This window comes from Melopsittacus undulatus, chromosome 12, assembly GCF_012275295.1.
Source record: "Melopsittacus undulatus isolate bMelUnd1 chromosome 12, bMelUnd1.mat.Z, whole genome shotgun sequence".
Taxonomy (NCBI): domain Eukaryota; kingdom Metazoa; phylum Chordata; class Aves; order Psittaciformes; family Psittaculidae; genus Melopsittacus; species Melopsittacus undulatus.
The window spans coordinates 20,684,181-20,708,457 of NC_047538.1; the positions used below are offsets into that span (position 1 = coordinate 20,684,181).

The following is a 24,277-nucleotide window of genomic DNA, read 5'->3' on the forward strand; positions in this document are numbered from 1 at the left end:
TGACTGCATTCATTATATAGACTACAGTTTGCTTCATGACCTTCTAAAATAAAGCTCCTGGAAGATGTTTTCTGTAAGTGATCAGTTTGCAGAGGAAATGGATGCTGGTTTATTTGACTAGAAGTGATAGGGAGAGACTGCGGGACTGCACAGTCACCTTATAGTAAATATAGAATAACCTGAATTAGATTATCCCTAAAGTGGGAGATAACCTAATGTCTTACATGTCTCTTGGGGATCAGTGTGCATACAGACACTGCAGAACGCTCTATGAGCAATTATTGGTCCTTATGCCCAGTAGTTAACAAATCCAACAGAAATCCTACACTAAAATGCCAGGTATATGAGCTGACACTGTAGTCCATGTTTGCCCAGAGAATGTGCAGGCATGAATTTCTTAACTGTATATGTGTGAAGGAATTTCTTCCATGTCCACTTCAGCAGAGATGTTGGAAAAGATGCTGTTTAATCAGTGGGAACTCTTCAGGATGAAATTGGGATTACAGGTTTGGGCTGTATGCCTTAGATTTGCTTGCAGACCTTTGGTGGACATAGTTCAGAACTGTAGTGTGTGAGGGTTACTAAGCTACACTGTTTGTTTCTTAGAATTGATGAACTGAAAAGAAGGCCAGATGCTGTCCTCAAATGGCTTTTCAGTTTGATGTTTTAAATGGATTATCTTGCTACTAATCAAAGCTTAAGTTTATTGGGGGGTGCATTCTAAATCTGTAACTAGTGGCTATCTTAATAAAGAAGTCCTTGGTTTTAATGGAGGTTTTGTTTGCCTTGCTTGAAGTAACATTTTAAACAGAAACTTAAGGCAGCATGGCTTTAGTTCGTAGATGTTGTGTATGAAGTCCAGTATACAAACTAGGATAAACTGGAGGCACGTTTGGGAACAGAAGCTCTTGACACTTCCATTGTATTTTCTGGTCTAAAATCTGACTTCCTGTAATTTAATAAATGAATGTATATTAGTTGCAATCAGTAAATGACCAAACTGGAGCCATGGTAGTTCCTCTTCTCTCTGAAGTGTTGAATGATGGTCCTTGTCATCTGTTCTTACATCTGTAAGTACTCAGTGGATTAAAAATGCACACGGAGTTTCCAGAAGCTGTTGCTTATTAAATTAGTGTGTATTCCAGAAGACTTAACTTTAAGATTGTACCTGGCATAAAGCACACAAGAACTGCTTTCTGAGGCTTTTAATTCTAACTGCAGAGTACCTTAAGACTTTTCCTAAAGCATAGATGCCTTATAATTAAGGAAACATGAATTTTGGGATGAAGAAGCTTGGGAAGATAGATCCTTAAACTGAACTCCTTCAAGTTCCAGTGCGGTTATGAAGAGCTTCAGGTTCTCCCTGATGGTATAAGCAATGAACATTGATATTGAGGATCTAACTCTAAAATATCTGGGTCCTTGCACCTGTGTTTCTAATAACTAGAATCAATTTTCAGACTTGGTACTAGAGATGTAGGTTTGTTTTTTTCTAGCTATTGAGATGAAAGAACAATGAAAAGGAGGAGAAAGTAAGTCCAGAATAGTGACCTACTGGAGGTTATAAAAGCATACTGCTGTGAGGGTCACTTGAGACACAAAGAAGTTGACTGCAAGATAGTTTTTGGTTGACTTCGGTTTTCTTAGTGCAGATTGTTGTGTTTGCATTCATTTTGCTTTTTCCATAAAGTACTGCTTTTGAACCAGAAAAAATACAGGAGCAGGATCAGTGGTTGATAAACACATCTACAAGTGCTGCATAAATCTGAGCTTCAGCAGGCATTTTGGTTGTCAAACACGAGCGCATCACAGGCAGTTGCGAGATAACCAGATGCTGTCCAAACTCCATTGTACACTCCACTGAAGTCTGGTGAGGTTCAACTGAGGGCACATCCTAAACTTGTGTCACTTTGAACTCACATTTGAAAGCTTGCAAAGCACATATCCAATTTTTTTCCCAATTCCTGGAGCATTTTCCTCCAGAGTTGCCAAACTGTTGGGTAAAACCAATGAAACTGGGTTTTAATTGTCTGAATTCAGACCATGTCTGATTTCTGTGCTGATTAGAATCAATATTGCAGCTGGGTTTTATTATAAGCACAGATAGTACTGACCGAAATACTTGAACATCAAGATAATGTTCTGTTAATACCACATCACCGTGGCAAAGCAAGGCTGAAGACAACTTGCACCTTCCAGGATTCTTACTGCTTGTTCCTGTGTTGCCCAGATGTAACCTACCTTGGGAACAGGGCTTCAGCTTTGATGGGAAGATGGCTTTGTTCTCTACTTGATCTGGCAAAAGTTAAAACTTAATTTGCCACTTTGTTCTTTCTGCTATTTTTATAGGCTGATCACAAGAGTTTTTAATCTAGAAGACAATGATATAAATAGAACCACTAATTATAAAAGCTAAAGGTAGATAAATTCAGATTAGAAATAAGTGCAGACTTACAGACAGGGTCTGTTGGCACATCTTATTCAGTATTCTGGTGCCCTCTTCAGAGAGGGTGACACTTAAAAGTGTGTTTGTTCAAAACAAGAAGAAATACAATAGAAATGATTCAAGTCTTATGCACTATTTAATACAGTATATATTTTTTTCTCATGAATATTGTCTAATCTAATGTGCATCATAAAAGCAAAGAATGAATGTATTCAAATGTGCTGTTCTGTCATCCTAGCACTAAAAGCAAATGGTGTTTTACTGGTACAGTTAAAACTGAGTGGATCAGTGGTATTGGATTTCTTTTCAGAAAAAGCTGTATTTTACTGCTTTGGAATGGAAACTTAAAATAAGTTTCCTTATAATATATAATTTTATAATATAATATATATAATTATATAATATAATATAAATTCCTTAAATTAAGGAGACTTAAAATATGCTTCATACTCACTCTTCCAGTTTTGACAATTTGACACTCTTGGCCTTGTATGAAGGTGTAGATAGGCTCAATCTTCCTGTTCTGTAGAGTTGCTGATTTTTGGTAGCATTTTATTATACCCTGTTCAGGAAGTGTTAAATGCTTAAAAACTGTTACTACAGAAGAAAAATGAGGTTTCTGATAGTCTAACAAAATGAAACACAATAGGAAGATGAGATTGTGTGCATGCAAGGGGGGAAGAGGGGCTAAACTGAGCTTGTGTTAAGGAAGTTTAACATATAAAGCAGTTGTGCTGCGACAGCTGTACTTCTGCATAGAAGCAGTTGTTCTGGTCAGGTCTAAGCTTTAACTCTTTTTGTCCCCCAGCAGAAACAATGCTCATTTCTGACTTATCAAAGTGTGAAGCATCACATATGTGTTACTTCAAGCCTACCCATTTCAATTCTTAAACCTTAAGGTGATGCCCATACTTAATGTAGGAAGCTTCACTGTCATCAGTTTATTAATGAATGTTCACACAGTGGTGTGTCCTCTAATTTAGAGGATAAGAAACTTCATTTGAGCCAAGAAAGGGGACTTTGGAATGACTAACTCTTCCAAGAAGCTAAAGATCTCATTAGGGAAAGTGGATTAAATAATGTACCCATAGTAATATGTGATGTTGAAACAAAGGCAAGAGTTGCTAACACTTAATGTTTTTTTGGCAAAAGAATTGTATTAATTTTTGTATTGAATTTGTATTGAATTGTATTAATTCATTCCTGTCCCTTTTAATTGTAAAACCCCATCCATGGTGTATTTTGAATCAGGAATGTTTTAATAGTAGTGTGGTAGGTTATATCTTCAGACTTTAGTAGCATTTCTACTATAGCCTTATCAAATTAGAGCATCCTGCTGGAGCAGATAAAAGACCATAGTGTCTTTTGAAGACCTGGAGCATATAACAATAAACCTTAGTCTATTAAGACACTTAAAAGGGGAGGGATGGAATGAAACAGTTTTATACTTTTTCCTGTCTTCTCCATTTGGTGTTTTATGGCAGTTTTTTGGGGGTGTTTTTACTCCCTTTTGGGAACTGTTGTGTTCCTGCAGTGTTCAACCACGTGCTGAAATAGTGTCCCAGTTCTTCAGAACTCGCCTAAAACAGAGTTACAAAATTGGACAGCAATGGCAGAATAGTTTAGAACTGTATTGATAATCTTTATTGCTAAAGTCCAGTTCCAGCCCCACAGATACAGGTCAACACTAGCTTTGGTTAATGATAAATAAGAAAACTTTAGGTGGATGTTGTATATGAACAACTGTTCTGACTGGTAGAGGCAAAATTACTCTGATTTACTGTGATCAGGTAGATGGGCTGTTTGCAAACATGCAACTTTCTTTGCTAAGAAGATGAATTGTTCTTGTAATGCTTCTGTTAACATAAAAAGGAAGCAAAACTGTCCACTTTTTATGATGTACCTGTTTGTAAACCTGCTGTTAGCAAGTGGGAGGGACCAGAGGCAGTTAACAGAGCTGATATCGGTGTTCAAAGTACACATTTAAAGTAGTAGTTTCATGTTGAGGACTCTTGTATATCACAGTGGCTTCTTGAAGGTGAAGTTAATACTGCTTCCTGCATCTCCTACCACAAACAATTTTGGTTAGAAGACCTATAATAACATTTGAAACTTGAACGATAAATATGGTCTTGTTGTAGTCTTAAAGTTCTTTGTTGATAACCAGATGTAGCTAAAAATATAACAGGGACTGAAATCCACACAGCTTTAATAAGCTTATTTTGCCTCCAGCTTCACTGTTCATAAAACTGTGCCTCAGCACTTCTCCCTGTCTTCCTTGGTTGCTTAAACCACAGGCTGATCTAGCCTGCAGCATGCTAGTAGTGCATTTGGGCTGTATATTTGGGCTATATTTTGACCATATTCTGAAATTAAGTATTTAGTAGTATTGGTGTCTTGGAAACTGGTAATGCAAAAAGGATTATCAGTGCTCAAATGAAATACCTACATAATGAGGGGATCATTTTAGTCACTGCTTGTCATTAAATGGGGACTAACATTGCTTAATATATTCTATATTTGTAGTTGGAGACTTGAATCCTCCATTTCAAGGCAGCTTTGCGAGGTGAACAGGGCAGTTTCTGTGCTGGGTTGTCCTTAAAGACTAGGTTGTAAGGAAACCCTTTCTTGAGGAACTGCAATCATTTCTGCAAGTGCACACCTGCTTTGTTGGGCTCTGATAAGTGGGGTTGTACTGTGCTTGAAATTAAACATACCTGTAAATTACTGTACATACAGAGTGGAAATTGACCTATAACATTATCACAGCACTGGGAGGAGTAAGATGAGATGTGGAGAGCTTTGAACTCGAGAGGAAATGCTACAGTGTTGAATGTAATCACTGGGAATCTCAGTGAGATTAACATTGCCAATAATCAGATTGGTAGCTGAAGGAGCCAGGATTTTTAGCTATTCAATTGTCTGTGCTTTCAGTGAGGGAGTATGGCTTGTTTAAAATAAGAATTCAGATCAGAATGAAATACCACTCCAGGCTTCATCAAGGAGTGGAAACTTGAATATTCTGCTTCAATATAGGCTCATGCACAGTTAAATAAAATGGCTGTTTATTCTGGTTTACAGGGACCAGGTTGTATTTAACCATTCCTTTACTGTGTGCTGAATCACAGTATAAAAATCCTAAGAATATTCTGTGCATGAATAAAAGGGTTGTATGAATAAAACTGTAAGGATTTGAACCAAACCCTATTCCTGCTCATTCAAGAAGCAGTCAATTTTATAGTTAGAAGGGCTGGTTTAATCAGTAGTTAAGCGTTTGGCTGTGCTGTGCTTTAAGGACATGTACCTGGGCAGTTTTGAAAGCAGCTTCTTTGATTTCTTCAGAATAGGTGTAGAAATGGGGTGACTATTTAGGATTTAAAAACCCTTTGGTTAAAGTAATGAGTGAAAATACTTCTGCAACTGACTTGCTATTTTAGATGTAAAACTGGATTTATATCCATTTAGACTGTAGCAGCTCTATACTTAGCAATGTTAATACATATTCACCTTCTAATTTCTTGTCTTTCAAGTCTTGGGTCATACTTTTACTGGTTCTATGGATTGAAATGTAATTGTATTTAAAACACCCCCAGTTTCTTTCTTATGTTGAAGTGTATGGAAAAAAGCCTTCTACTTTGAGATGAGATCTGCACTAGACGGCTTACTAAAATTTCCTGTGGGTTCTTATCTACCATAGGATGATTTCCTATGTATATTCAGTTTCAGTTATGCTCATGAAAGTATCTTCAAGTCTATAAATGACTGGTTGTCAGAGCTGTTATTTTGCAAAGAGCTGCTTAAAATAGTTCTGTAACTGACCCTGATGTACAGCTTTCCTGCCTATTGGAAATGCCTTGAATATTTCACTCCAGGCTTCTCAGGCAAAGATGGTGATTGAATAATGTGTTCTGTCTTAACTTGTTGAGAGGAACATAGAAAGCTGCAGTATCCTAATAAATCTAACACTTCAGTTCTGGTGATTCAGGCAATTGATAATGATGGTGATGGTTTTCATGGACATACTGATGCTCAAGTATCACTTGTCTGTTAAAGCAGGGGTCTCTCCTAGTTTGAACAACTGAGCTGTTCATAAGAAATGGGTTGGAAAATCACTTGCAAACTTTCACATATGTTCTGTCCAGTTACTGGAATGTTTTAACATGATTTTTAGCAGCTTTTTTGTGCTACTCTTGAATAAATACTTAACAGTGTTGTCAAATGTGGTAGTGTATCTGGGTTGGCTGTAGTTTTCCAGCTGCTTTAAGTACTTTGAGAATGTTTCTGCAGATTGGCAGGGGTTACACCACAGTGTGCTGAAGTATTAGCCTGTTGTTCAATGATATCTAAAAACCAGCTGCTACTATATGTCTGCATCTAAACCTCCTCATGACATCAAGAGAGCATATTGAATAGTTTTGCCATTTTTGGTCTAGGTCACCGTTTGTCTAATGCTATTTTCTCTTGCTGCTCAAGGGCATTGTGGCTTAAATTAGTTTTCACATACTGTAATGATACAGAAAGGGGATTTGTGGTGATTTATTGGATCCCTTCATATACATATACTTACAAAAATAGATCTAAGTCTACAAGCAAGACTACGTAATCTTTTGCTGATTTTAATGGTTGGGATTTCTTTGACCTTAGAAGAAGTCACATGATATAAGTTTACTTAACATTTGAAACAGCTCTTAATTCCCTTCAGTGTTTTGTTGCATAGTTTTTGTGTGAGTGGTTGTATGTTCTATAGCTGTAAGACCACAATGGAGTTTCTCATGGTTATTTGTTAATGTGCATTATTGCTGTTAGTTGCATAAGCAGTTCCTGCAGGAATTGCAGCTTGTTTTAATTTTACTGCAGAGACACAGGCTCCATCTACTGAGAAGATCAGCTTTTATGAGCTAGTTATTCTCCCTTCTCTGTTTCCTTCCCTTATTTTATCATAAAAAGGAAGCTGAGGTTTGAATACATGCAGTGCTAAATTGCATTAGGAATGTTTGATTATACACATTCATCAGCAATATTGGCATACAGAATGTAGAGCCCCCAATATGAGTCAGAAACGTGCCTCTCATTAATATGCTTTAGCACAAGTTAATTTGCATGCAGCCATTTATTCACAGTAGTCACAAAATGGTGGAGCTTTAGCTCTTTAAAACTAGGAAAAGTTAGACAAGAGGAGGAAAGGAAGTGGAAGAATTCTGGGATGACAGAGATGCAGGAGCTAAACTGGCCACACAGCTCTGGCAACTGACTTCTTTACCCTCTACCATCTTCAGGAGCATACTGTTATCATCCTGTATCTCATGCTGCCTTGATATCTCAAACACCAGGGTTTAAGGGCTTGGGTTTTTATTCCCTCCAGTGTTCTTTTCTGCAAAGTAGATAAACATAAGAGTGCTGAGAGAATTCTAACTGGGACATGGATTGTGGTATGTTTAAGAAGCGTTACTGAAAAATAAAGCTAGTGTATGCCCTGAAATTAACTTCTAACTCTGAAATATCTGACAGTATTAAAGGATAACATGAAAAGAGCAGATTTGCAGAAGCACATTATTCTCACAATTGGTGGCAAAGAAAAGGAAATACAACTTCTTTTAGTTTCCACATAAATGTGAATAACATTCTGGTCTCTGGAGAGCGGAGGATTTGCTTTGGGCATAGGGAAAACCACCAGCTGACATTCCAGGACCAGTCATCCTGAAAAGGAAACTTGATGCACTTTAGCTCTGGGGTTTGAGTTTTTATAAATACATATTCTGAAATAGTTATTTTCCTGCTGATAATGTTTTCCCTTTGCTTTCAAGTGGTAATCATGTGATTAGAAAAACAATCCAGGGATTTACAGCTTCTTCCTTTGAGGTTAGGTAGGGATAGAGGCCTTGAGGGCAAATCTCAATTGCTGAAGTATATTGGATACTCAGAAAATTGGAGTATTGCAAACCACAAAGTAGTAATATACTGTTAGTAATCTCAGTCATTTGGACCATTACTGGAAAATGGTTTTCCTGGCTGATGGAGATAATAGTATGCTTGGTTAGAAATCTCTCAGATAACATTCTAACTCTGTCTTGTTCATTTCTTTGTAGTTGGAGACAAGGTTCCTGCTGATATAAGAATTACTTCTATCAAATCTACAACTCTAAGGGTAGACCAGTCAATTCTCACAGGTATCATTTCTGTGAATTTCGGATAATTATGTGCATAACTGCAAGTGCCTTTTCACTGTTTGTTTAGAATAATCAATTAGAAACAAGCCTGTAGCTATTCAAGTGCTCTGTTACATTAAAGTGCAATAGATTTCTGATCTAGTAACTTAACTCTTAGAGTAGCTGAATGCATTGCTTCATTACTGGCTTTGCATGTTGACTTTAGTGGGATAAACATTCTTACTGAGAAGTGTAATGCTTTTTTTGGGCTTTCTTTCTTCCTACCCCTCCTGAGACACACACCAGTAACTTGTGGGAAACTGCAAAATGAAGGATTTCTATTCTAGTTTGTGCAGTCTTCTAGGTTTAAACATCTTGTCACTGCTCAAAAATGAACGTATGGAAAGCTTACTGAATGTCTTCTGTAACAGTTACCCTTTTTTTCTCACAGGAAGGAATAACTTGAAATTCAGGCAGCTTTTAAAGCGCTGTTCCTAAAGACTGAGTGCCCTAAAGCCTTATTTGCTGAAATTGTGTGCACGAGCATTCATGTGTTTCCTGGTACCAGCTCTCCAATGCAGGAGCTATATTTAGAGCACTTTTCAGATTTGTTGAAAACAAAACAAAGTAGCAGTACTTCTGAATATAGGAAAGAAGCTAGGAATCGACCAGGCTTGCTATAACGTTGATTCTCTTGGCTGGAACATGAAGATCTGTCTGCCTGTTTTGGTAGCATAAATTAATGTTAACTAGCTCTGAATTTTAAAACAGTAAAGTATTCATAAGAAACCTATTTTTGATCCTCGAGTCTATCTTGAAACAGGCTCCAAAGTTTCTCAGTACAGATGCTGAATAGCATAGAACTGATTGAGCTTACTTATGTTTAGCATAAGAAAATGTAGACACTCCGTGTTCATCAAGCTGTCAGAACTGAAATAAGTGGAAGAAGAAATGCACCAGGACCAGAATGGGAACAAGTCCTTACTTTTGTTTAAATAACAGAATTAATTTTTTAAAGAAAGCTTTTTCTGTTTTCAGCCTATTTTAAGTTGATGCTTGATTCTCCTAACTGATAAAGCACAACTGAAGTCTAAGATGCCACTTTAAAGCTTTTGAAAGTAGGAAGCTTTGGCTCTCTTGGCTTACAAGAAATAGCATAACTCAGTGATGGAAGCTAATGGCAGCATCTTATGCAATCAGATGTGGTAATTAACATCTGTGGTTTATAGAAAAGAAACCTTTATATACCTGTGTGACATGTTTATAGAAATTGATACTCTTAAGGTCCTTATGGAAGACTTCTCTGAAGTCTTCAAACTAAAGAGTTAACAAACAGATGGGTGCATCAGGTCTGCCAGTATAACCATGATGTATACAATCACAGGTGTGTAACTGTGGTAACATCTGATTATTTAAAGGTGAACATTCCTCTTGCAATGCATAAAGAACAGAAATGCTTGTTATTGCATGAGAAACACACACAATAGTTCATGGAGTAGATCTTCCTGCATTAAGAGGAGGGGTGGAATATCAGCTGCTTACTTTTCCTGTTCCTTAAAAGACATGGTGTGTGTTTCATTTAGTCTAACTCTATAAAATGTTTACTTTCCTATTTCCATTGAAAGCCATTCATTTTTTTTGTCAGCTGAAATATTTCCTGTTTCACTTAAGCAATTAAATAAAATCATTTGAGGAAAGAAGTTTGACAGCCTACAAAATCTTAGGACTGAGGATTATCACTTTTTGATTCCCTATAGGACTCCGGATGATATATGTGTAATCTCTTCTTAAGACTATTATCTTAATTTTAGGTGAATCCGTGTCTGTTATTAAGCACACTGACCCTGTGCCTGATCCTCGTGCTGTAAACCAAGACAAGAAGAACATGCTTTTCTCTGTAAGTTACTTGGGTTTAGATGTTTAAAGCTTCTATAAAATAACACTGAACAAACAAAAATGTGCAGAACTTCAGGTCTTCACCTAAAAGCTGTAGGACTTCTTTGCTGTATTATCTGTATGTGTGTCTCTATGTACATGGAACTAAATGAATTAGAAAACAGAAGTAACTTCTAATAAAAGTGGTCCTGAGCGAAGATGTTGCTTGAAATGAGTTTATATGAGGAAAGTGATTTTTGCCCTTCACACTTTTAAAGTGCCTTTACACTGCTTATCTAAAGTAAGAGTTCTCAAGACTGGTAAGTAAGCCCAAATCAATTGTGGGATTGAGAGGCTAAAACTTAGAAAGCTAGTTATCAATAGAAATCAAACAGCTGTGTGAATTTCCTTAAAGGAAGTATTGAATGCCTTTCAGATAACAAAATAACTATTCCCATGTTGTTGACAGGCATCTTGAAGAAAATCTGTTTTTTCTCATGTTAAGTGTGTTCACAGGGAGCCCCAGAGAGCACATCATAGTAAATAACATTAAATATGGCAAAATACAGTTCTGATAAAAGGAAGGGGGAAAAAAAACCCACTTAGGATTCCAGTTGAAATACATACTGCTTATTCAGCAGCTGGGTTTGACTGTGTTGCTTATTGTTGATCGCTACTGTTTCAGTTGAGGCTCATTCTGTAAGCAGAAATTCTACACTGGAGTATTCCCTTACAGATATTGGGGTAATGTCATTCTCCTTATCTTTTTGTGTATCCCAGCTGAAATACAGTCTAGATTTATGTAAGGTGGTTTTATTGGTTTGGGGTTTTTTAATCAAATTAAACCAAAAACCAAACAGAACCTACCACCACCACCAAAACCTGCTTATAGCTTGACTATAACTTTCCTCTTCCCTTTTCTTTATGTAGGGTACTAACATTGCTGCTGGTAAAGCTATGGGAGTGGTTATTGCAACAGGAGTAAACACTGAAATTGGCAAAATCCGTGATGAGATGGTGGCTACCGAGCAGGAGAGAACCCCACTGCAACAGAAACTGGATGAGTTTGGAGAGCAGCTGTCAAAAGTCATCTCTCTTATCTGCATCGCTGTTTGGATAATAAACATTGGTCACTTCAATGATCCGGTTCACGGTGGCTCCTGGATTCGAGGTGCTATCTATTACTTTAAAATTGCTGTTGCTCTTGCCGTTGCTGCTATTCCTGAGGGTCTGCCTGCTGTCATTACCACCTGCTTGGCTCTTGGAACCCGGAGAATGGCCAAGAAGAATGCCATTGTTAGAAGTCTTCCCTCTGTGGAAACCTTGGGTTGCACCTCAGTTATTTGTTCTGACAAGACTGGTACTCTGACCACGAATCAGATGTCAGTCTGCAGGGTATGTTGAACTAGCTGCTTCTATTTTGCTTTTTCTCCTCAGCCCCTCTGAATAGTCAGCATTGCTTGAATTCTTTTGATTGCAAGTCTTTGAGTTCTCATATCATAAAAATCTTGCTTTATTTTCCTAAGATAAGCTTCCACTTTTAATTCAGTTTTCCACTGTGTAGTGTTTAAGGCTTTTATCTCTTCCCTTATTTAGTCATGGCCAAAAATAGTTGTACCCTCACTTGATGGAAGGCTAAGTTGTTTGCAAGCAGCTTTCCATTGACTTGTCTGTAAACCATTCAGTCTCTTGGTAACTATGTAGTATGATTTAATCCCCTGTTTCAGAAAGGTAAGATACTTACACACATCTTGCTTCTACAGTGTAAATGTGAAAGACTGCCTCTTTTACTTAGCAAGATGACAGTGATGGGGAAACTTAGTCATTACTACAGTAACTTGGATAGCCTCTGGTATTTTCACTGCTGAGTGGTTCCACCTTTATTTGGTTACTCTATCTTCAGTAGCTCTTACTGATCTGATGTAGATCACTGGTGTTCCCAATGTGCAGTATTGTATGACTAATCTGGTAACTTTGAGGTGTGGTTGACCCTGACAGCAGCATTGCCAGGGTCAGCTTCAGTGTGTGGCATATCTTTAGGTAAGCATAAGTTAGTACCCCTTGTCCCTTCCCCCCCAGTATTCGTTCTAGTGTTGATGAATTTGAGGCATTTATAGCTTAACATGATGCATGTTCAGTTGCCAGTTCTTTCTCCTGCACTTGATGTTTGGTATAGTAATTTCATGGAGAAAACATGAGGTTCTGTGTAACTGTAGATGTTCTGTGGTGTGGCAACTCTAGGACATCAAATGTTCAGAGTCATTACATCAGGTTTGAATTCCAAATGTATAAATGTGGAGCAGTGCACACCAGTGGCAAAAGGTTGTAAGCCTTAAGCACTTTATTCACATGTGATTGATGGCTTTTTCTTTCTAATTGGTGGTTGACTTGTTCTACTTCCTTAAGTATTGTAGTATTTATACCTAAGAGACACAAAGCAGCTGCTCATCAGTATTCTAGAGGAGGTTACTTGCAGTAGAGTTGCATAACTGCCCTAGTCTTTGCAGGGATTTTTTTTCATCATGCAGATGCCAAAAGCAGAAGGCTTCCTGGTTAACTCATCGTTTAAGTGGTGTTTATTTAAAAGCCCCAACCGCTCTAGTCATTACATTTGAAGGGCTAAATGCTTCTGATTTTGTCCAGTGCAACTCACTTGGTTCCTTGTTAACCTCTGACAGCTACAAAAGAACTTTAATTGCAAGATTTTGCAAAATGTAGCAAAATCATAGTATCTGTGAACTCTGCACTGCTGCTTGGTTTCACTCTTGCTCAGCTTTTGAGGAAGACTGGTTTACAACAGTCATTCTACTTGTAGTTAGATTTTATGTCAGGAGTTACGACTGAGTGTCCAAAAGAACTCTATACTAAAGAGTTTCAGTCAGAAATGATACTGCCTTAGGAGGAGACTTGAGGCAATGTGTTTTAAGGTCCTCCTGCAGTATCTCCCTTTGAGAATGCTCTTACTCTCTTTGTGGACTTCTAATCCATCAGCTTGTCTAGGTTTTTGATCTTTAAACCACTTTGAAGATTATAGAACATTGATGCAGTTCATTTGCAGAACACCTAATTATTAGGCTGTATTTTGTGAAGATGTTTGCCTAAAACGTACATCAGCACAGAATAGGGAAGGAAAGACACTGGCAAAATGGCTTATGCTAAGCAATGGGTAAGATATTCCATTAAGATACAGAATCAATTAGTGATAGATTTTGTTCTCTGCTACCACTCCAGCAAGACATGATAAGAGTGTGAGAGCTTCAGGCACTATGGGTTTTATCTGCCATCAATCCCAGATGTGGTTTTGCCTGGAGGCCTCCTAGAAGGGAAACAAACACAAAGGCAAGATTGAGATGCAGGTGTCATGGGGTGCAACTGAGTCTCTACTGAAAATAACACTTCAGTCTGTGCTAGAAGGGCACTGGAGCTGTCTGAATGTATCATCCAGCAGACTGGTAGCTTAAAAAGAGTGACTTATAACTACAAAACCAGGGCAAGGAAACACTTAGTGACTGGTATTAAGGGAAACTGGCCATAGTCTGGCTCTTGCCTAAAATCTCACCTCTTGGAGCTAGAAGCTTCTGGTATTTGTAGATGCTTTTACTTTGGCAAGAACTTCCAGTTTCCGAGCTGCCCTGTGCTGCTTTTATTGGAGCTGCTGTTTTAAACATACACAGGGGAATTGATTTACAAGTCTGAAGCCTAGGAAGAGCTTTGGGCTATGTTCAGGATTGTCCAGTGGATGCGTGAGTAGTCTTCACAGCTGAAGTTAAGTGTATGTAGTTATGTGGTTTTCAATTATGTGATGTACTTGTGCCACAATTCAGTTCTCAGATGAGATGTATTAAGCAGAAATGCTGTTTTCTGCACTTTGTGCTTCAGTATAAGGGGCTCTTCAAACTATGGGATCAAAGTACAGAATGTCGTATCTGGTTTTGTCTAGTTCGTGTATTCAGCCTGAGCTTGCCTCCTGTACCTGCTTTCCTAACACCTGTGTTTAAATCCCTACATTAATTATTGTTTGAAAGTAATAATGCTTCTAACTCTTCATTTCAGATGTTTATCCTGGAGAGAGTAGAAGGAGATTCCTGTTCTCTGAATGAATTTACTGTAACTGGTTCAACATACGCTCCCATGGGAGAAGTGTAAGTGTTGTGTTGAAGTTAAGTATTTGTCTGTTTATGCACTGTTACTTTAAGCTTGAAAAGCAATGCATGGAATATTCAGCAGTGATAGTTAATAAATGAAAGCTTAAGCAATGAGAATGCATACTGAAGGGCTAGAGGGGAAAGTAATTAACAGTAAAAGGAAGTTAAATTCTATTCAAGTAAACCTTCATGAAACTAACTTAACACAGACTTCAGTATTCCAATGTTTCTTTGATAACCTAAATTAGGGGTAGGTTGAGAGGATATATTTTACTGAAATCTTACTGGACTGAGATGAGCTAACCCAGTGCTTAAAACCCTGCATGAATCTGAACAGCTTTGGTTAATCTTTGAACTCAGTGTTTCTATTCCCTTTTCTCAGAGAAGGTAGGAGATTCCTTTTTCCTATGAATATGTTGGAGTTAGTTCTTAAACCTACTGCAATTTCCTGTCCCCTGCCTTCAGTGGTTTATTGGACTCTGCATCTGTACTTGAATAGATGTGTGTTTGTCTTAGCCATTGCATTTGAGCTTGTGTTAAACCCACTCCCTTAGGAAAGGAATGATGTGTCTGGTTTACTTCATCAGTTGCAAGTCTCTAGCAGTGGGAGAGGTGGTTCATCCTGACAATTTTAGGTATTTTTAGGGCTCTGCTTCTAGAAGGAGAGCCTTTTCTTACTGCAATGTTACAGCTCCTTTTACTTGCTCAGTCCTCCATGTGTTTTTAATCTCACCAGCTCAGTTTTACTTGCAGAAGAGAATTCTACTATGTATGAAGTAGAATGAAGAGTCAGTTATTGTAAACATTTCAACCTTACAGAGTTCCACATGCATGCCTCTGACTCTGTGCCTTCACTGATCTCAGTAGTGATTATCTCTGTTTAATTTTCATAGCTGTTAAACCATGGTGTTCTCAGCAGCTGGAAATCTTTATTCCCCAATTCTCTTTGGTTTCAGAACTAATTGCTGTCAAAAGCTTACGCTTTCATTTCAGGAGACAGCATTTACTTAGGCAAGGTGACATTCTAGCTCTTGCAAAGCATCCAACTATTACGCTTTAGCTGGTCTTGCAAGAGCTCTGGATAAACAAAACAATAAAATATAGTGTGGTGGCAGATGTTGAGTATAAGATGACAGCCATCAATGTATGTTAATGTTCTATTTTTACTTGCTGGAACCAGGGAAATGTGAACAAACATGTTCGTTGTGCTGCATTCACGTACGTAAAGAACATTCTGTGAGAGGGGAATGGCCACAGAAAGGCTGCTACTGGTGCATAAGGAAACAAATAGCTAAGTGCTCAAACCTTTAGGGTTGATTTATTTCTGCATTGATGGAAAGCTTTTGAAATCATTGGCTTTGTGAGGATTTTAAGGTGACTGACTTTGAATTGCAAGTTGTCACAGACAAAAGAAGTTCATGGGGATGTTAGGAGGCAGCCTAGTCCGATGCACTGCCCCAGAGCAGGACCTGCCCTAGATATGAACCTTCCTGACAGATGTTTTTGTTGTGCTTAACTTCAGATACTGTTGTCTTCCACAGCTGTACAAGCAGCCTACTCTATTTCATAACCATTAAGTGTTTTTGCAATAAATCAGGTTTTTCCAATCACTCTCACAGTATTTGATACATCCCTTCCCCTAAGATGTTGTTCAGAATATAAACTTACAAATATTTCTTACTGAAAAACTGAAATGTTACAGTGACAGATTTCCCAGGGATGTTAGGAGATTGTCAAACAGCTTAATCCTCTTTGAGTTCAGAACAAGTGAAACCAGGAAGTATTAACTGTGATAGGCAATGTGACAAACTAGGAGTTGCTGGGAAGTTTAAAGAGTTGACACCTTAAAGGCACTGCTTACAGCTGTAGTATTATGTGCAAAATGGCACTTGCAAAACACACTTGTGTTTTTAAGATGCATTTGGTTCACATGCTGTGTTATACAACACTGGAATTTGTTTGCAGTACTGCAAGAGACTGAACAAAAGCTTACATAATTGGACATATTGTAGTCCATGTTAGGAATTCTTCTGGAGTAGTGATCCACATCTTTCTACCACCAGTCCTTTTTTCAGCTCCCTGGGACCTTTAATGATAGATGTCATATATGAGTTATGTCTGCTAATTCTGGTAGGGGGGAATAACAGCTTTGAACACTGTCTTGGGTCATTCATGCTTACTCTAGAAGTACGCTAATGTTACAGAAAATGAATTCATTTACTACCCATCTCCAAATGTCAAAGCAGAGAAGTTGCTACTTCTTTGTGACATATAAATGGTGCATTACTTCAGGGAAGATTTCAGCTATTCATTATTAGGTGTACATGACTACTAGAAAAGAGTATTTCTTTTGTAGTGACATTTGGGTTATGAAGTTACTTAGCTCTTCATTGCTTTAGGAGGTTCACATATAATACAGGGTAATCTTTAAGAAATTGGAAGCCAAATCTCTTATGCCTGCCCAGAGGGTGCATTTAATGCATGGCAGTAAATCTGCAGAATATGCAGTAAGGTTAAGGAAGCTGAACTCCTGAGTACTCCCAACAATATCCTTCTTCTACTTGGAACAGCCAAGTCATGCGTATACTCTAATACTGCTCTCATGCCTCTTCACTGAGCTCTTCTGCATTGCTGTATGACTATCACTGGAGGAAATAAGGTTTTGTAATTCAGGTAGTGATTTCATTGATGACCATGTAATTCTGTTCATGACTCTGATCTCAACTTCAGAACTCACCTTTGTATTAAACCTGCTCTTCTCGACAATTTTCTTGTTCTGTAGTTCCAAGCCCATAACTAATCAGCATTGTACTAAATGGGAATACTAAAGGGATTAAAGAAGAGGAAAAGGTGAGATGCTAATACTAAATAACTAACTTAAATCTCATTTTCTTCCTTTGGAAAGGCATAAAGATGACAAAGTTATTAAATGTAGCCAGTATGATGGCCTTGTGGAACTTGCAACGATCTGTGCGCTCTGTAATGATTCCTCTTTGGATTACAATGAAGTAAGTACATATCCTGGAACAGAGGAGAGTGTGAGAATAAGGATAAATGTTTGTTCTCATCTGTAATACCTTTTAGTGGTAAATCTCCTTCTAGTCAAGAGAGAGTATTTAGGACCTCTTAAGTGTTAATTCTGGGAATGACTTGTTTGAACACAGAGAATGAAAGCCAGGCAGCACGTGTAATCTGAAATGTAGAGGTCTCCTGGTGTGTAGAATGCACTGCTGCTTTCTTGCTTTGCCTTGTCTTTTTAAGGGTGCTATATTTCATAATGACTTAAATGTTTGATGATAAAGTACTGACATCCTTCTCTGCTCATCTTGAGAAGCCTTCACTTGAGAGTGAAGCCTTGAAGCTTCCTACAGATCATGCTCATCAAAGCTGCTTTTTAAAACTAGGGGATTTTTTGGTTGTTTCATAAGCCATTGTAAGACTTGTTAAGCTTTTTGTCCATAGTGAAACTTGAGCATTTGTCTCTGGTAGGTTCCAGGTGAAGTTTAACGTAAACCTCTCATGGTTTTGTTTGCTTTGTCTTAACTAAAGGCTAAGGGAGTATATGAAAAAGTTGGTGAAGCCACAGAGACAGCGCTTACTTGTCTGGTTGAAAAGATGAACGTGTTTGACACAGACTTGAAAGGACTTTCTAGGATTGAACGTGCAAATGCTTGCAACTCGGTCAGTATTCTTCCTTTTATCTGGAATTCATTGGGGAACGAGTTTTGTAGTGTTGTCTAATTGAATTTTTATGTGCTGTTTTCTTTCTAAGGTGATAAAACAACTCATGAAGAAAGAATTCACTCTGGAATTCTCAAGAGACAGAAAGTCCATGTCTGTCTATTGCACACCGAACAAACCAAGCCGCACATCCATGAGCAAGATGTTTGTTAAGGTTAGTTCCTCACACAGGAAAGTGTAGTTACAGAATGGCTGCAGAGATAGCACAATACTAACTTATGGCACAACTGCAGCTTGAAGGTAAAGCAAGGACTTTGTAATTTGAGCAGATGTTGTAATGGAAAGGGACTTATTAATCTAAATGACTCTTACTTTTTTGCCTCTGCAGGGTGCTCCTGAAGGTGTAATTGACAGATGCACACACGTCCGTGTTGGAAATGCTAAAATACCATTAACCTCGGGAATTAAGCAGAAAATAATGTCTGTTATTAGAGAATGGGGAACTGGTAGAGACACGTTGCGTTGCTTGGCTCTGGCTACCCATGACAGTCCACCTAAAAAAGAGGAAATGAATCTTGAGGACTCCTCAAATTTCATTAACTATGAGGTAAGTTTAGTAAAATATCGTTTTAGGAGTTCTCTTTCTCTCAACCTGAGGAATGGGGACTCCTTGCGTCTGATTGCTTCTTGAGGAAATTACATCTGAGTTTTCTCTTTGAGTACTTTTGATATCAGACACAATAGTTAGCCATATTTGTCAAGGGAATGCTCAGTCTGATAACAGACTATATGTGTCTTTGAAGAAACTGTGTTCTTGATGCAGTTAAATAGCTAGCTGCAAATCAGATTATTTTATGTGCATACATAAAGTCCTCAGGATCAGAACACCTTCAACTCCGAAAATTATTGCACAAATTGCATTGTGGTTTCAGCTTTACTGGTTTTCAGTTGGATGTTGCTCAACTGCAAGACCTCTTTGGGTATTTTGTGATGAAACACACTTGTCATTTTGTGCTCTGAGGGTTAAGCTCACTTCCCTGCCTCCATACTGTCAGCTGCTAAAGCGTGGTCCATGATAATCATCTTAGCTGTTCTGTAATTTTCCAATGAAATCTGTATCTAGGATTTAGGGGGTGGGGAATGACAACAGTTACGTGAGAGCTTTTGGCTTGTGCTCTGTGCTCCTGGCACTGGTTATAAAAGGAAAGGTTTGACTGCTTGCAGGTTGAGTTTGCAAAGCTGACAACTAGAGCACGTTTCAAAACCACAAGAAGCGTGTTGGAAGCAAGATATGTTTGTAAAGGTAGGATCCCACTTCAGGGTGTGGGTGTGGCTGTGCTCTGAGAGTTAACTGTGTTATCCCATATGTTCATGGTGCAGATGGTACCATGTAGCATTGTGATACCAAAAGCATTCAATTCTTACTTATTTCCTGTTAATGTGCGTGTAGATCTGTTACTTCTCAGTTCTTCTCCAGCTGTCTGAATTCAATGTCAGAGCTAAAGTGCTCTCAGGATGGTGAAACAGGGAACATCTGTAAAGTAACCCTTTCAGGAGGAGGGAAAGACATAAGAGCATGAATATCATTCATAATACACTGGTTTTGACCAAATGGCAGGATGACACAGACCTCTGTCTTAATCACTTGAGGTAGAGCCACAGAATATTGTGGATGAGGAGTGAAAACCAACATCACTACACTGAGAGATACTTAGCAAGCAAAATGCTTGTTTTACTACTGTCAGTTGAAGTTTCCTAAAACCTGGTGCCCTCCTCTTTCAGACCAACTTGACCTTTGTTGGCTGCGTGGGTATGCTGGATCCCCCAAGGATTGAAGTAGCTTCATCTATAAAGCTGTGCAAACAAGCTGGCATTCGAGTCATCATGATTACTGGTGATAACAAAGGCACAGCAGTGGCTATTTGCCGTCGCATCGGTATCTTTGTAGAAGATGAAGATGTTTCTACAAAAGCCTTTACTGGTCGTGAGTTTGATGAGCTCTCCCTTGCTGCCCAGAGAGACGCTTGCCACCATGCCCGTTGCTTTGCTCGTGTAGAGCCTTCCCACAAATCCAAAATCGTTGAGTTTCTTCAGTCTTTTGATGAGATTACAGCTATGGTAAGTAACTGAACCCTTGTTTGTAAGGCACACACTGTTTACACCCAAATTATGCCTTTTCAAACCAATTTCTTACCTTGGAAAACACTTGTTTTCACATTTCCCTGAACTCAAAGCCTCAGAATAGTTCTGCACTTAAGTGATTTTTAAAGGTTCAGAACGATAGCCAGTGCAAAATTCCTTTCTGGTCCTGTATGTAAGTGCCCACCTTATTTCTTCTTTCAACTTAAAATTCTTGTTCTAGACTGGTGATGGTGTCAATGATGCTCCGGCATTGAAGAAAGCAGAAATTGGAATTGCTATGGGCTCTGGTACTGCAGTGGCTAAAACTGCTTCTGAAATGGTTCTAGCAGATGACAATTTCTCGACCATTGTAGCTGCTGTGGAAGAAGGACGTGCCATTTATAACAACATGAAACAATTCATCCGTTACCTGATCTCCTCCAATGTTGGAGAAGTTGTTTGGTAGGTTTGAAATGTTTTTGTTTGACCTGCAGTAGTGATGATGGACTCTTTGTTAGTTATTCATTTCTAGTACTTCTCACTAAAACCAGAGAAACAGGTTCTCCAGGTCATTGATCATTGTAATTGTGTGGAAGTCTGTGTACTTGCAGCCTAGTCTTGACTGGAGACTTCTAGCGTACCACGAAAGATTGAGATTGCATATAATGCTCTAGTTCAGTTAGTGGCCACATGCTTCAGAATTACTTCTGTGATTGGAGTAATACTCTAGAATAGGTAAATAAACCCCTCAAAAATGAAAAGATCTGGTATTTCAGTTAGTCACAGATACAACATACCTGTTTCTTTAACCTCAAGTTACAGAAGAATGTGTCTTCTGTGTCTTTGGAAGGAGTAGTGACCCAATGCCACAGAATGCATTTCTGGTAACAGTGTAAATACTGATCTCCTAACAGTTGTTTATATCAAAGCATGCTTTCTTACATCCCAGAGTGGAGATGTAACACAGCAATTGTCTTGCCTTGTCTCTTGTAAACTTCAAAGCTGTCCTTCATATGGCTTTGCTGCAGCCTCTGTTTCTGTTCTGTTTATTCACGCAGGCTCAAAGCCATGAAAGTTACTTGCTCATTAAATGTTTGCAGGACCTGTCAGTAATCTAGATAAATGAAGCTTAAGTCACTTGAGCTAAAATGCTGTAATGTTTTTAGTTTTCTGAATGTAAATATTCAGCTTGTGTTATTAAATGGATAACTCTATTTGAGAGAAGTGATGCCTACAGGCTTAGGCTTAAGAATTAAAAGGACTTCTTTACTGGCACAAGAATAAGCTTGTAACTGGTGGGTTTTCTTATAGTATCTTCTTGACTGCTGCCCTGGGCTTTCCTGAAGCTCTAATTCCTGTCCAACTGTTATGGGTAAACCTTGTGACGGATGGTCTCCCTGCTACTGCTCTGGGCTTTAATCCTCCTGATCTTGATATCATGAATAAGCCACCACGCAACCCTAAAGAGCCACTGATCAGTGGATGGCTCTTCTTCCGTTACCTAGCTATCGGATGTAAGTAGCAATAGCCTTTTTCTTAAGTAAACTTAGGCAGATTTTGTGGGTGTTTCTTGAGAACCACTTGAAAGCAGTTTGATCTCCTTGTATGCTAAAATCAACCTTAGGAAGACAAGCATGTTGCGGTGGGATTGGGAGCAAAGAACCAAGAGTAGCCATTAGTGAATGTATATCTGCATTAGCTGTTGAGGTCCTACATTGAACCACCCTAAACCTGAAAATGACAACTGTCATTTTTGTGCTTGAGTAGAGCACAACAGGTTTGGTGGCCTGGCTGTAATGGGGGGAAAGAAAGGAGTATCAATTTGTTGTAGATGTAGATTTAAACCTTAAATACAGCTGTAGTGCTCTAAAGCTAGAGTATCTATGTGGATATTTAATGCATCCTGTCTTCATGCCAGAAGTTGTGACCTTAATTTTCCTAACTGACTTGATAGATCTTAAAGCAAACCTTAGTGTTAGTTGGTGTAAGTACAGACATGTGGAGTTCTGAGAGGAAGGAAGAAAAATTGCAGGTTGATTACTCCCAAGTGCTGTTCTTGTTTGCCTTAACTGTTCTAGCTGTCAGCTTCCATAAACAGATATTAGGAGAGTATTTAATGGTTATGTAATTTACAACTGGTGGAACAGATTTCTTCCACAGGAGATAGATGAGTTACAATAGATGAATTACAGTCTGTTTCTTTCACAGTACTGGAGGTCTTGAGGTAGCAGTTCAAGTGTGGCAAAGGAGATCTTGTCTGTCATGCAGTTCACAATACTGATAAAAGCACTTTGCTTTCTTGAAGGTTATGTTGGTGCTGCCACAGTGGGTGCTGCTGCTTGGTGGTTTATTGCTGCTGATGGTGGTCCAAGAGTTTCCTTCTACCAGCTGGTATTTGCTCAGTTTAATACCTTTGGGGGGGTGGAGAGGGGGGGTACATGCTTCTTTTCATATTGGTTATTGCGATGACTGTAGGAAAACAATGGGTTACAGAAATTTATATCATGAGACAAGCCAATAAGATGTGAAAGTGACTTCCCATTCTTCTGTTCTAGAGCCATTTTCTGCAGTGCAAAGAGGACAATCCAGACTTCTTCGGTGTCGACTGTGTGGTTTTTGAGTCTCCCTATCCAATGACAATGGCTCTTTCCGTACTTGTCACCATAGAGATGTGCAATGCTCTCAACAGGTTTGTATGTCCAAGTGGCAGAGCAAAGTTTCTGCCCAGCTTATCCAAAACCCTGCTTTTTGTGCAGTTTGATTGCTAGCCTATGGACAGCTCAGCTAACGAAGAATGAGTCACATTTCCTTTCTGAATCCTGTAGTGCAAACAAAATGACTCTCTGGGATAACACTTGAGATCTGTTATCATAAGGTATATTTTTAAGTCTGCCAATTCACTCTGGTATTTTACTAAGCAGGAGCCACTGAAATATTTTCCATTATTTCTAATCTAAGCTTAATCAATCAGATTATCCCTCCTCTGTTGGTATAAAGTGATATCAAGGAGAACTAAAATAAGAATGCTGAAGATATGGAAAATAGTTTTTCCTTCCCTAAGGGAGTGTGGGTTTAGCCAATTAATATTAGATTATAAATGGAAACCACTAAATAGCACAATGTCAAGGGTATTTTTCTTCAAATAGCTTAGAGGTCAGTTAATTTAAAAACAAATAAACTTTAAATACTTTAAAGTTACTGAGGTAGCCCTACATAGTGGGATGTTGCTCTACATCTGATGCTCTGGATCGTGGCCTTTAATACAGCATAGCCTAAATGCAGATGGAATCTGAAGAGCAGAAGGAAAGGACAGGCATTAAGAGGATGCAAATCATTGGCCCTCTGTATAGCCAGTCTTGAAGTGAGCTTCAGAAGTGGGTGCAATAGGTCCCCAGGCATACAGTAAACTGGGGAGAGTTCTGCCATATGCTGCTGTGCCCATCTTTCCCTTATCCCTCTCACGGAGAGGACATCAGCATCATAGTGCAAAACATAGACTAGATCAGGAATCAGGGGAACACAAAAGCTTTAAGAAACAAATGTGAGGCTGAACCAGGTCTGCTTTGCTAAGCAGCCTTTCAAGGGAGCTTAAAGCTGCAATGTATCTATAAACCATTTCTTTCTTTCATGACTGGGATAACTGTGACTTGCCATGCTGCTTTTTTTTCCAGCTAGTTTTCTGATGTATTGTATTTCCTGTTAGTGTCTTATGGACACATCTGTACCATGTTTCTGTTGCAGTCTATCAGAAAACCAGTCCTTGATGCGGATGCCCCCATGGGAAAACATCTGGCTGGTGGGCGCCATTTGCTTATCCATGTCACTCCACTTCCTCATCCTTTATGTGGAACCTCTGCCAGTAA

At 38.6% G+C, this 24,277-nt stretch overlaps 1 protein-coding gene across 1 annotated transcript in view; it reads left to right on the top strand.

Moving 5' to 3' along the window:
* The window catches only part of ATP2A2 (ATPase sarcoplasmic/endoplasmic reticulum Ca2+ transporting 2), a 39,729-nt gene that overhangs the window by 13,681 nt on the left and 1,771 nt on the right, over nucleotides 1-24,277 (top strand). The window contains exons 6-19 of the mRNA XM_005145135.3: nucleotides 8,533-8,613; nucleotides 10,404-10,489; nucleotides 11,398-11,862; nucleotides 14,521-14,609; nucleotides 17,518-17,620; nucleotides 18,162-18,293; nucleotides 18,385-18,507; nucleotides 18,682-18,900; nucleotides 20,076-20,411; nucleotides 20,656-20,876; nucleotides 21,726-21,928; nucleotides 22,720-22,805; nucleotides 22,970-23,103; nucleotides 24,156-24,273. Coding sequence (XP_005145192.1) covers nucleotides 8,533-8,613; nucleotides 10,404-10,489; nucleotides 11,398-11,862; nucleotides 14,521-14,609; nucleotides 17,518-17,620; nucleotides 18,162-18,293; nucleotides 18,385-18,507; nucleotides 18,682-18,900; nucleotides 20,076-20,411; nucleotides 20,656-20,876; nucleotides 21,726-21,928; nucleotides 22,720-22,805; nucleotides 22,970-23,103; nucleotides 24,156-24,273 — 2,396 coding nt within the window. The remainder of the gene's footprint in view (nucleotides 1-8,532; nucleotides 8,614-10,403; nucleotides 10,490-11,397; nucleotides 11,863-14,520; nucleotides 14,610-17,517; nucleotides 17,621-18,161; nucleotides 18,294-18,384; nucleotides 18,508-18,681; nucleotides 18,901-20,075; nucleotides 20,412-20,655; nucleotides 20,877-21,725; nucleotides 21,929-22,719; nucleotides 22,806-22,969; nucleotides 23,104-24,155; nucleotides 24,274-24,277) is intronic.